The sequence below is a fragment of the Gastrolobium bilobum genome, unplaced genomic scaffold (assembly GCF_033153095.1).
Source record: "Gastrolobium bilobum isolate Gb01-03AN ecotype WA unplaced genomic scaffold, APGP_CSIRO_Gbil_v1 utg13508, whole genome shotgun sequence".
NCBI classification, from domain to species: domain Eukaryota; kingdom Viridiplantae; phylum Streptophyta; class Magnoliopsida; order Fabales; family Fabaceae; genus Gastrolobium; species Gastrolobium bilobum.
In genome coordinates, this window is record NW_026897498.1 from 158,865 (window position 1) to 170,029 (window position 11,165).

Below are 11,165 nucleotides of genomic sequence, written 5' to 3' on the forward strand. Positions count from 1 at the left end.
CATGATGTGTTTTCTGAAATTATGTGAAGACTATTTGGTATATTGTTGAGCTGTTTTATGAATGTAAATGTTATATGTTATGTATGTGGGGTGTTCCACCCTAGATGGTTATCCCTGAGTATGTGAGGCACGTACAAGATGGTAATTCTGTGGGTGAAGTACAAGAGAAGCGCCTTGTACTGTGGGTTGCAGACGTGCGTAATCTCTACCTTTTTATTCTCTGGCCAGTAGGATGCATACACACATGACATAGACATATGATGCATTGCATGGATATTTGCCATTATACTGTTATTATCTTTTTGGAACTCATATTACTCATGTAAGTGAGCTTGGGGTGGAGAGATCCTTGAGGACCCATTGTCTTACTGAGATTTCTTGTTAGAGTCTCACCCCGTGTGGGGCACACTTTCAGGTATAGATACCTCTGGTAGCAGGAGGCCGGAGTTGAGCTGATATTGTTATGCTTCTTTATTGCCATACTTTCATATAATTATGTCTGGTTATTATTATATGGCTATTTTACTCGAGACATGATCTTACTATGTTGATTATTTGGTGAGCATGAGGATTTTTCATGCCACATTGGTATAAGTTATGTTTATACTGATACTTGAGTTGTACTTTTGCATCAGGATTTGTCTTGTCTACGTGTTGTAGCTCCATGACTTGATACTTATTTATATTACAATGTTATTCAGTGTAGTTATTTATTGCAATTCACATACATGCGGCTTTTGAAAAAGAATCACTGAGTTAATATGATAATGAATCAAAATTGAAAATGTTAGCTTCCGTATTTATTGAGTTGCGCATTTTACCATTTATATGTTTAATACACCAGGTGCACACGGGGTGGTACAAGAAGTGTATAGTGATTCGCAGTTAGCGACATAACAGATTAGTGGAGTTTATCATGCTAGCGGGAAATCATGATCAAGTATCTAGCAAAAGTGGAGGAGTTGATGAAAGAATGTAAAGATGTCAGAGTAGAACATATTCGGAGAAATGATAATATCCGGGTTGATGTACCTTCTAAATTGGAGAGTACTAAAGCTACGGGGAACATGAGGACTATAATACAGCAGAGTATTCAGGCTTCGAGTATTGTGTGGATGGTAGGAAGAGGTACTTCGATGGCTCCGATTATAGCCATTTTGAAGAAAGGAGAATTACCTGGAGATAAAAAGGAAGCGATTAAGGTGATACAGAAGGAGGCATGGTTTGTGATTTTGGAATGACAGCTATATAGAAGAGGGTTTAACTCGTCATTACTGAAGTGTATAGTTTTGCCGGTCACCGAGTAAGTTTTAGAAGAAATTCATGAAGGCATCAATTGACATCATCTCGGAGGAAAGTCATTAGCACACAAATCTATCCGGGCAGGTTACTTTTGGCCAACTATAGGGGAAGATGCGAAGAGGCACGTCCAAAGATGCGAACAATGCCAAATTTTTTCCAATATATAGAAGGCTCCCCCAGAGTTGTTCACAATTTCTTCTCCATGGCCATTTTACAAGTGGGAAATGGACCTCTTAGGCCCATTTCCCAAAGCAGCAGCCGAGATTAAGTATCTGATTGTGGCGGCTGATTACTTTACAAAGTGGATGAGGCGGAATCCGTAGCAAATATCACTGGTCGGAAGGTACAAAAGTTCTTCTTTGCGAAGATTGTTTGCAGGTTGTGTATACCGGCGAGGCCCATTTCCCAAAGCAGCAGGCGAGATTAAGTACCTGATTGTGGCGGCCGATTACTTTACAAAGTAGATAGAGGCGGAACCCGTAGCAAATATCACTGCCCAGAAGGTACAAAAGTTCTTCTTTGCGAAGATTGTCTGCATGTTTGGTATACCGACGATAATTATTACTGATAACAGGACTTAGTTCATAGACAAAAAGTTTCGACAAGTAGTCAAGTACTAGCCGAGTTAGGAGTAAAGCACCATTTTGCAGCAGTAGAGCATCCCAAGACAAATGGGCAAGTGGAATCAGCTAACAAAATTCTTACGAATGTGTTGAAAAAGAGAGTATAGTGTTGTAAAAGGAAATGGTTAGAAGAGTCAGACAATGTTTTGAGTATTCGAAATTTCTCTTGAATTGATCACGTTCTTTTTTCAACTCAGAATAGTTATGCTCGACAAACTTTAATTTGTCAGTAGCTGATTTGACGGTTTCCTCAGCGGTTGCTTTGGCAGTTTGGGCTTCCTTGAGTTGTATTTGAAAACCATGAGCAATGAATTCGGCAAACTCAGCTCACTTTTTGAGAGTTTATTTTTCAGGGTTGAAATTGTTTTTGAAGTTTTGAAGATCCAGAGGTCGGATAAAAGTTGATAACGCTCAGCAAGGGCTAGGAGAGCCATTTCAAAAAAATGAACTTCTCGGATGTCATTAGCTCAAAGAGCAGTAAACTTAGAGATGAGTTGATCCAGAGAAAATTTATCCCATTTTTCTCGAAGACCTGCAGTAAAGTAAGGTTTTATTTTTTCAACAAAATTAAGACCTTGCGATTAAGAAGCGACGACGAAGGTCGGTGGGGAAAGAGATCTGTCAGTAACAACAATATCTTTGCCAGGGTCTTCTACCCAGACACGTTTTCTTTGACAGAGGTCGCCTGAATCAACTGGGGTGTCTACATCCACTAAAATTGTATCTGCAAGAGCTGAACCTGTAGCAGACATAGCTGGAATGTCGGAAGGAGTAGTAGAAGGAGAATCCTTCTCACCAGAGACAGAAGGAGTTTCGGTCAAAGTTCCTTTTAAGTTAGATTTCTTTTTCATCCTAGCAAAAAACTTTGGATCCATGGTTTTATCTGAAAAATAGACGAAAGTTAGACACTTAATATATAATAGAGTACTAGAAAAAAGTGTTAATGTTTACTTACTAAGTTTTCTTCAAACCCATTCCGAGGAATCTTCATTTTCTAAAATGGAGCGGGGAGCAATAGAGGCATTTTCCTTTATTAATTGACGAGCTAAATCTTTAAACCACATATAAGTTCTAGACTTATCTTCAAACAAATTTTAGGGTTAGTTAAGAACATTTTTGCAGAAGGGGTGTAATGAGCACTGTTCCAAGATAATGGGAACCGAGGAAGTCCGTCTTGATCTAAGAAGAAAGCTGAAGGTGTTGCAGGGTGGAAAGAAGAAGAAGAAGCAGATGGTGTAGAAGGGAGAGCTTCAGGAATACAAATTTTGAAGTAATCTTCCTTATAGTTTTTCCAATTATCTTCAAATATAATACACCACCTGAGTCTAGGGCGAGCTTTCAAAGAAAGCCAACTGTAACGGGTACTTCCTTTCTCAATAGCGTTACGGAACACGGCAAAAAGACAAAAAAAATACTCGGGAAGAGCAAGTAAATCCATAAGCCCAGCAAATTATTTTAAAAGTTCTTAAGTAAATCCAACTGTTAGGATGAAGTTGAGAAAGGGCAACATCTAGATGACGCATGACTTCTATTTGGAAGTCGGTAAAAGGTAATAGGATCTTAAGTTCCGAAAATAAGCATTTGTACATAAAGAAAAAAACGTCATCACCTTGCCCGGAAGGTGAACAGATTCTTTCGTTCTCGTTCAACTCGGAAAGAAGTGATAATTGAGTCATGATAGAAAGGTACCGAGTGTAATGTCGCCTGCAAAGCAGTCAAATTGTTTTCGTAAGTTGAACGAAGTCCTAATGCTTCTTCGTCAACCCATTCTAAACCCGCCAAGCTGGGAGGAAGAGCAAAGCGAGAAATGAGAAGCAAACGATAAGGGTGGTTCCTCGACATGTGTCTCGAAGGAAAGGCACTGTTAGACTCTAACTCCGGAACGAAAGTAATAGACAATATGTTATCAGAATATGGTTGAGGACGTAAGGATATTCTAATTCGTCTTGAACCCGGCAAAGGAAATACAGGGGCTCTACAGGGGATAAAATTCTTATAACAAAGTGCGTATTTTTCTGGTAAAGAAGAGGTCTTTAACTGATCTGAAACGTCCTTTGAGTGAAGGAAATTCTTAGAGGTAGGTGTAGGGTCCATTATATTGAAAATACAGGAAAGACAAAGGGAAGTTATGAAGAACGCAAATAAATAGCAAGTTTTCTAAATAAAGAATAAAAAGAACAAGTATAAAAGGCGAAGCGAACTTACTTGGTATAATGTGCAACGATAATAGAGATGGAGAAATCAAGGCTTAAGGAAGCGTCAACATGAAAATAAAGAAGATGCAGTCGAAGAAGAAAGAGAAAAAGTTAAATGTTGTGGAGGGAGAAAGAGCAGATACCATAAGAGAAAATGAGAAGAAAGGAAGTGGAAGGAAAAGAAGGAACTGAAGGGGTTAAAAGAGGATACGTAAAAACTAAGCTGTCGTTTCGAATTTTGAAATGAAATGATTGATACACGTCATATCGCGCCATTTGAGAAAATCAAGATCAGTCAGAAGAGGACATGTGGCAGATGCAGAGTATAGGGGCGTGTAGCATTTAATGATAGTGCTGCTCGTTTGACCCGACTTTATCTGATAAGACCAACCCATATTATAAACTCGGAGTATTATACACTGGGGGGCTTAATGTTTTAGGTTCGTAACATGGGCTTGGTCAAGCATATTTGAGGCCTATAACTAGAGGAGGTCACAAAACTAAGGCTCATGCCCGGATAACGCGGAATCTATAGTAGGAGCCCGAAATATAGCCCTAGCCCACGCTTTAGTGGCACACGTGTACCCTTCCACAATCTTAATAATGGCACCACTATTAACTACTCTTTACGAATATAACCGTTAATAAGACCATATATAAGGATCCTATACACATGAATAAAATATAGATTACTCACAAGATTAACCCTTGAATGTTCATACCGAACAATTGCAAATATTGTTGGAGTGATAGGTAGAGGGATACCCTCTTTATGTTATGTAACACCTTTGCAAATTTTTTGTCACACAGACCAGCAAGAGAGCATGACCTACAATGTCAGCAATAAAGTTGAGTTGTAACAGGATAAACCAAGTTAAATTGCTGAATTATGAACAGTAGAAAATAATGACCATGGAAACCACTCTTATGACCACAATTTAATTAATTGTACCAAGACCAGCATGAAATGATGTTCAATACAATTCCTACTACAGTCAAGAAATACATTTTTCCTGAGGGGAAGTATAAATCCACATATTGGTGTAAACCATTAACCTTAAGAGAAGTAATTGCCATTAGCAACAAGTGCTATTATACCTGCAATCATGCTGCAAGAAAAATAGAACAGTTCCAAAGTAAAGTTGCAGAAAGACTACAGCACAACACATCAATAAACAACCCTCTGGTTATCATATCCACTCAGCTAGGAAGTGCCTTGATTCCAATCACCAAGAACTTAATGGTTTGAAACCTTGAGTTTAACAAAACTACTTTTTCAAACTCTGGACTGCTATTATTGTTTTCCTTATTCTCCTATGATCATACAGGTGAAGCACCAGCACAGCATTTCATCTTAATATCCGATTCATGCTCTGCTGCAAATTCTAAAGTCGATAAGAATGCTCTTTGGCCTGAGTTTGATGCTTGTTTATGATATCCAGATACTAGGCGTTCTGAATATTGACGTGAAACAAATGGAGAAACCAGAAGCATAGATGAGGTCACATTTGAAGTCCGAGAATCATCAGATGTCTTTTTTCCCTCTTGAACTGATTTACTATGTTTGTGATCCCGGTTAGAGAGCAAGCTGCACCGTAAATCAGTTGTAGAATCATCTGTGGAAACATTCCCTGGAAACTTAAATTTCATTCCTTCTGCCACAGATTGATTTGTGTCTGAAATCTCCTTTGAGAATAGATCAGTCTGCGGTACATTTTGTTTTGTTCCCTCACTAACTTTGCTGTGATCATCCTTATTCAGAGAACTTGCCTGCTCGGGCAAACCAAAATTGACTAACTGAGGAAACTTGACACCATTTTCCCTCATTACAAGGGAGCTAATAGAACTTTTAAAACTGCAAACAGGACCTTTACCAAAAGAAAGAAAGTTAATTCCCTTAGGTGTCACAGCTGAAAATTTCTTAGGAATTTCCAGTGTGTTTGGTGTTTTGCCAGATATACTTTGGTCTGATCGGGTTCCACTTTGGACAAGACTTTCCTTGTTTTGTGTTACCACTCCTTGTTTCGGTGTATTAGGGCTGAGTGATAATTTTGCAACATTGATGAAACTAATTCCTTTGGGTGCCCGGGTAGGCTGTTTCTGCACAGTGTCTGCCACCTTATGTTCTGCATTGATGTGAGAATGAGTTCCTGAAGAATTGGTAAAGTGATTTTGCTGGACAAAACTACCATGATTGTTAAGTGTAATATTTAAATTTATATTTCCAGACGGGTGTGGAGACTTCAACTCTGGTATGGAAACATTTGAAGGAGTAGGAATATCTTGCTTGGCTGGCACCTGAATCAGAAAGAGCCCATTTCAATTTATGCGATGATAATTATAAAATTCATATGCATGCACATTTACTGATCAATACCGTTTTTTATGTTGAGTTCATCACACAAAGTCATTTGCAAGAAGTGAAGTCATAAAGGATGTGGTACCTGGTGTGAAAACATACAAGCATAACCTCTGATACAAGAGCCTTTGGACACAAAATTGTTACAAGGATACTTGGAAAGCTGATGATCAAATGGGCAGTCATCCCCTTTCAAGCATTTTCCACGAGTAAAGTGACTGCAAGGCTACAATGTCAAAATCAATAAAAGGTTAAGTAAATTTCTCCTGATTCTTGTCATAATCTGCTGAAAACAATAATGGGGAGTAAATTTTAACAAAGGCTAATCAATACCGTGGATTTTGTCAATGGCACTGTATCATGTGAAAAATGGCACTTGTCACCCTGCCAAGTTGTTTTGGATGAGGCAAGAGAAAAGGAAGTAAGAATGATTTGATATTTCTCAATATACTGATATAATATATAGTATGATATTGCACAAACGGAAAAAATACGCTAGTTTTGCATATTGAACTGGTTGGGCAACCAAACTGAACAATTTTCAAGGGTTCAGGGCAATTCAAATGTCACATAATATAATATTGATTACAGTATTTTTACTCTAAAAAATATGGTAATCTTCTCACATAACAAACACATATTAACCACAGGATATTACTATCTTGTTCTTTAAAGAGGACTGTGCTTGTTAATCCCAAATATAAATGGACTTCATGCACGTTCTGAGTTAGAATAAATGAACATACTAATTACCATCTTAAATCAATAATTAAATGAAACATCGACACCAGAATAACAAATTATCTTATGTATTGTGCAATGACCAGATGTAAAATAATCATAAAAGTTTGAAACTTAGAATAAAGATGACGTGCTAATTACCATCTTAAATCAATAATTAAATGAAACATCAACACCAGAATAACAAATTATCATATGTCTTGAGCAATGGCCAGATATAAAATAATCAAAAAAATTTGAAACCTAGATAAAGATGACATGACCCATATATGTATAAAGAGATAAATATTTCTGAGTTTAATATAATTGAGTTATATGACAACCTCATGGCACCTTCCCTTGAGATAATGGCGACAATGCATGACAGTTTTTGGTTTCAGTACTGGAAGCAACTTCATCCTTTTAACACCTTGTTTTCTGTTCTCTTCTGCTCGCTTCTTTCGTTTCTTTGCCTACAACATAAAGTTTATCAAATTAAAAAATCAGTCACATGTTGAAAACATACAGGTTTAAGGATTATTAATCACAAATAATAGAAAATTAATTAATTGATGTTGAAATGACTTCAAAGGAGGTTGAATAAACTAGCTTCAAAATCCCATATCATAAGTTAAGAACAATAGTACAACGTCAAGAAAGAAAACTAACAACAATATTAGAAGAAATGAAGAATACCTTCTTTTTATCTTTCTTCTCCTCAGAACCAGGACCACGTTTTTTCTTTTCGCTGACATCAACCATCTTCTGCAGATTATCAATAATTAACCAAAGAAAAAATCAACATCACTAGTCTTAAAATCATTGAATAGTTAGTCCTCTTTATGGAACTCCACATAGGATGCCCAGAGCTATGGTTGACCATTAAATAATTATTAACACAATTCTGATTTTTAATTGATTTTGGCTAAAAACTTGAATAGGACATATAAATTGGCAAATGGGAACTAAACCATATAAAGACTTTGGGATATAGACATTCAACAAAAATGAGACTACACTTCTCTTTATTGTCTAGAGAGGAGGAAGAGGGACTGTTTAAAACATTGTAACCCAAGCCTAAAACAACTTCGAACTTACTAAACAGAAAATAACAAAAGGAAGGATCATCAAGGAATCAAAATCTTCCAGTCATCATAGGCAGTGCATACTAAGAATAATTTGAAAGTAGCTAAAAAATTGAAGGTTATCATTTAATATAGCAGGATGTATTTAGGTGCAATTTAACAAGGAGAAGATAAAAATGTTTCATGGCATGTTTTGCTGAAATATACAGGTGAGAATCACACCTTTGCTGCAGACGAGTTAACATGATCTTTGGTAGCGTTTTCTTCCAAGGAACCTCTGCGCAAGACTTGATTTTGAGTTAAATTTGTTGGCACTTCATTGATCCCTTTACTTCCTATGTGTCTGTCTTTGCTATTATCAGGCTTCAGCACAGAGACACATTGACCTGCCTTATCACATTTATTTGTTTCTCGAGAGATAGCTACTTTAGTTCCAAATGCAATCCCATTTTTATCACTAGTCCTAGGTTCCACATTTTCTATTCTATTTTTGGGCTTCTGAACCTCATCTACATTCACCTGTTGTAAAATTAAAGAATCTGCAGAAGACATATCAAATGAATTGTCAGCCATTCCAAAGTCTCCAGAAATTTCTCCCTCTTCTACGTCTTCTTTTTCAATCAGAATATTGGAAGAATTAATTGCATTGTTCACACAAACTAATTTGTCTAATTCCTCTCCACTGCGCATTTCATGTTTTTCTTTTAAAATAGCAGAATCCAATAATCCACCATCTCCACTCATATTCAATTCTTCACTATCTATATCCAGATCTAAAGCAGTTTGCATTGCTTCAGCAACCTTTTGACCACATTGTTCTTCCTTCTCAAACTCACCCTCTTCGGTAGTAGGAAGAGATTCTAAACCACAAACTGATTTAACCAATGCTGTTTCCTTTTGTTGACTTCCGTTCATTATACTTGATGTACTAATTGTAGAGGCTTGTCCCATTGTTGATGTGTCCACATTAAACATTAAAGACGGATGAAAGCCTTGCGAGGCAAGTTGATTAAGCTCTCCTCGTACTTGCAACTTACTTGCATTTTCAGATGTGTTCACATCAGAATGCTGTACTTGGTAATCCATCAACTCAACTTCACTGCCGCCATTCTGTTTATCATCTAATCCTGAGTTCAAGGGGATTAAACCACTATCACAAACAAGATCTTCAGTTCCTTTCACAACCAGCTCCAACTCATCCATTAGCCTCTGCTCCATATTAAAGCCATCTGCTTGTGTAGACGTTTCCTCTAATCCCATCATAAGTTCTAGATCATCTAGAACAATCATATTGGCACTAAAATCCATGACCTTGTCTCCAACCCCATCAATGGTCTCATGGACCTCCAGTATTTCCTCCTTCTTGGGCACAGGATCCTTGGGATCCATAAAACCAGAACTAACAAATTCAGAGCATTCAGGCTCCTTTTCCTGAATTTCTTGCCCCATTCTACCGCTGCCATTATCTTGAAACAGTAGAACAAAAATACAATCACAATTCACAAATATATTTAAAAAAAAAACAGAAAAAGGAATGGCAAATAAATATGAGAAGTGCGCAATTAAATTGAAACTAACAGCAATTTGATCCAAAACCAGACTAATATTTTGTTTTTTGTTTTTTTGAAACTGATTCTAATTACCTCTTTGAGGCGAATCAGAACCCCCGGTAATCGCACAGGTTCGACTCTTTGAACCGCCTATGGGACTATTCCAGAGTTCGAATGAACCAGAGACTAATATTAAACTTCAATTCCTAATCCAACTTTTAAAACAAAGTTAAAGAAACTTTGTTAAAAAAAGGGTACCCTTTTGATTTCAATTTGCCAAAAATTTAAATAAACTTAATTAAAACAAAATCAACATAAATAAACAAAGGGTTCACTTTTTCTACTGTCAATATAGATAACTCATCTACGTTAAACCCAAAATGACGTCCTGTTGACGAAAATCAAGGTATTTTTGTAATTATAATTTATTTTAGGATTATAATACTCTTTCTATTATAATTTTTTAATTTTTCCACCTAAAACGATAAAAAAAAATTAATTTAATTTTTTTTACCGAAAACGATGACATTTTGGAGATAACTTATCTGTATAAAGATTAAAGCCATAAACAAATATTAGAAATGGGCAATTAAATTGCAACAAACGGAAAATTAACAGCAAAGTGATCCAAAACCACAGCCTAATCTTAAACCCCAATTCCTAATCCAACTTGGAGCTTTAAGAAAAAGGTACCCTTTTGATTTCAATTTACCAAAAATAAACTGAATTGAAACAAAATTCAAATATAAAAATACGAGAAACGAGAAATTAAATTGAAACAAGCTGCAAATTAATCCAAAGCAATAACCAAAGCTCAAACTTGTGTTTCCAATCCAGAGCAGTATAATAATGAAAAACCAAACTTTGTTACAAATAAAAATAAAAAATAAAAAATAAAAAAGGGTAGGCTTTTGAAATACGCACCAGGAACATTGAGGGAGTGAGTGGTGGAAGCAGAAAGGTGAGAGATGATGCGAACAAGAGTGTGGTAAGTTTGGCTGCGTAAATGAGATCGACGGTAAGGAGGGAATTGAGAGGGTTCTGAGATACCCAATTCAACTTTCTCCATTGTAACCCGAAAAAGGTTTCAAATTTGCCGAACACTTATCGTGGGTTTTTGCAAAACCTCAGCACCTATTTATTTTAGGCGCCAACCGCCACATGTGTAAGTGTCGAACACGGTCATGTCTTCTGTTGTGACCGAACCAAAGACCTTAACTTAACTACACTGCTGGCTTATTGAACATTCCGATTAGGAATGATTGAAATAATAAATACAAAATAATAAAGGGAGTAGCAATTTAATTTGCAGCATTTATTCATAATTATTA

The 11,165-nt window shown here is 36.6% G+C and overlaps 1 protein-coding gene across 1 annotated transcript; it reads right to left on the minus strand.

Annotated features, from left to right (window-relative positions):
• Positions 1-5,111: 5,111 nt before the first annotated feature.
• Positions 5,112-10,903, minus strand: LOC133307426 (uncharacterized). The gene is made up of 7 exons (XM_061507936.1): positions 10,759-10,903; positions 8,507-9,750; positions 7,896-7,964; positions 7,544-7,672; positions 6,813-6,863; positions 6,565-6,705; positions 5,112-6,418 (listed from the first exon to the last, which is right to left on the minus strand). Exons 1-7 carry the CDS (start codon positions 10,901-10,903, stop codon positions 5,441-5,443), a joined length of 2,757 nt encoding a protein of 918 aa, XP_061363920.1. The 3' UTR covers positions 5,112-5,440.
• Between the last annotated feature and the right edge of the window lie 262 nt (positions 10,904-11,165).

What these genes read in the sequence shown, in the direction of transcription:
- LOC133307426 (XM_061507936.1), bottom strand. Translation starts at nt 10,903, where the DNA reads ATGGAGAAAGTTGAATTGGGTATCTCAGAACCCTCTCAATTCCCTCCT. An exon ending in TCAAGGGAAGGTGCCATGAG is followed by an intron (nt 6,864 to 7,543) that starts GTTGTCATATAA and finishes ACAACTTGGCAG; the next exon opens with GGTGACAAGTGCCATTTTTC. An exon ending in TGCCATTGACAAAATCCACG is followed by an intron (nt 6,706 to 6,812) that starts GTATTGATTAGC and finishes TTGACATTGTAG; the next exon opens with CCTTGCAGTCACTTTACTCG.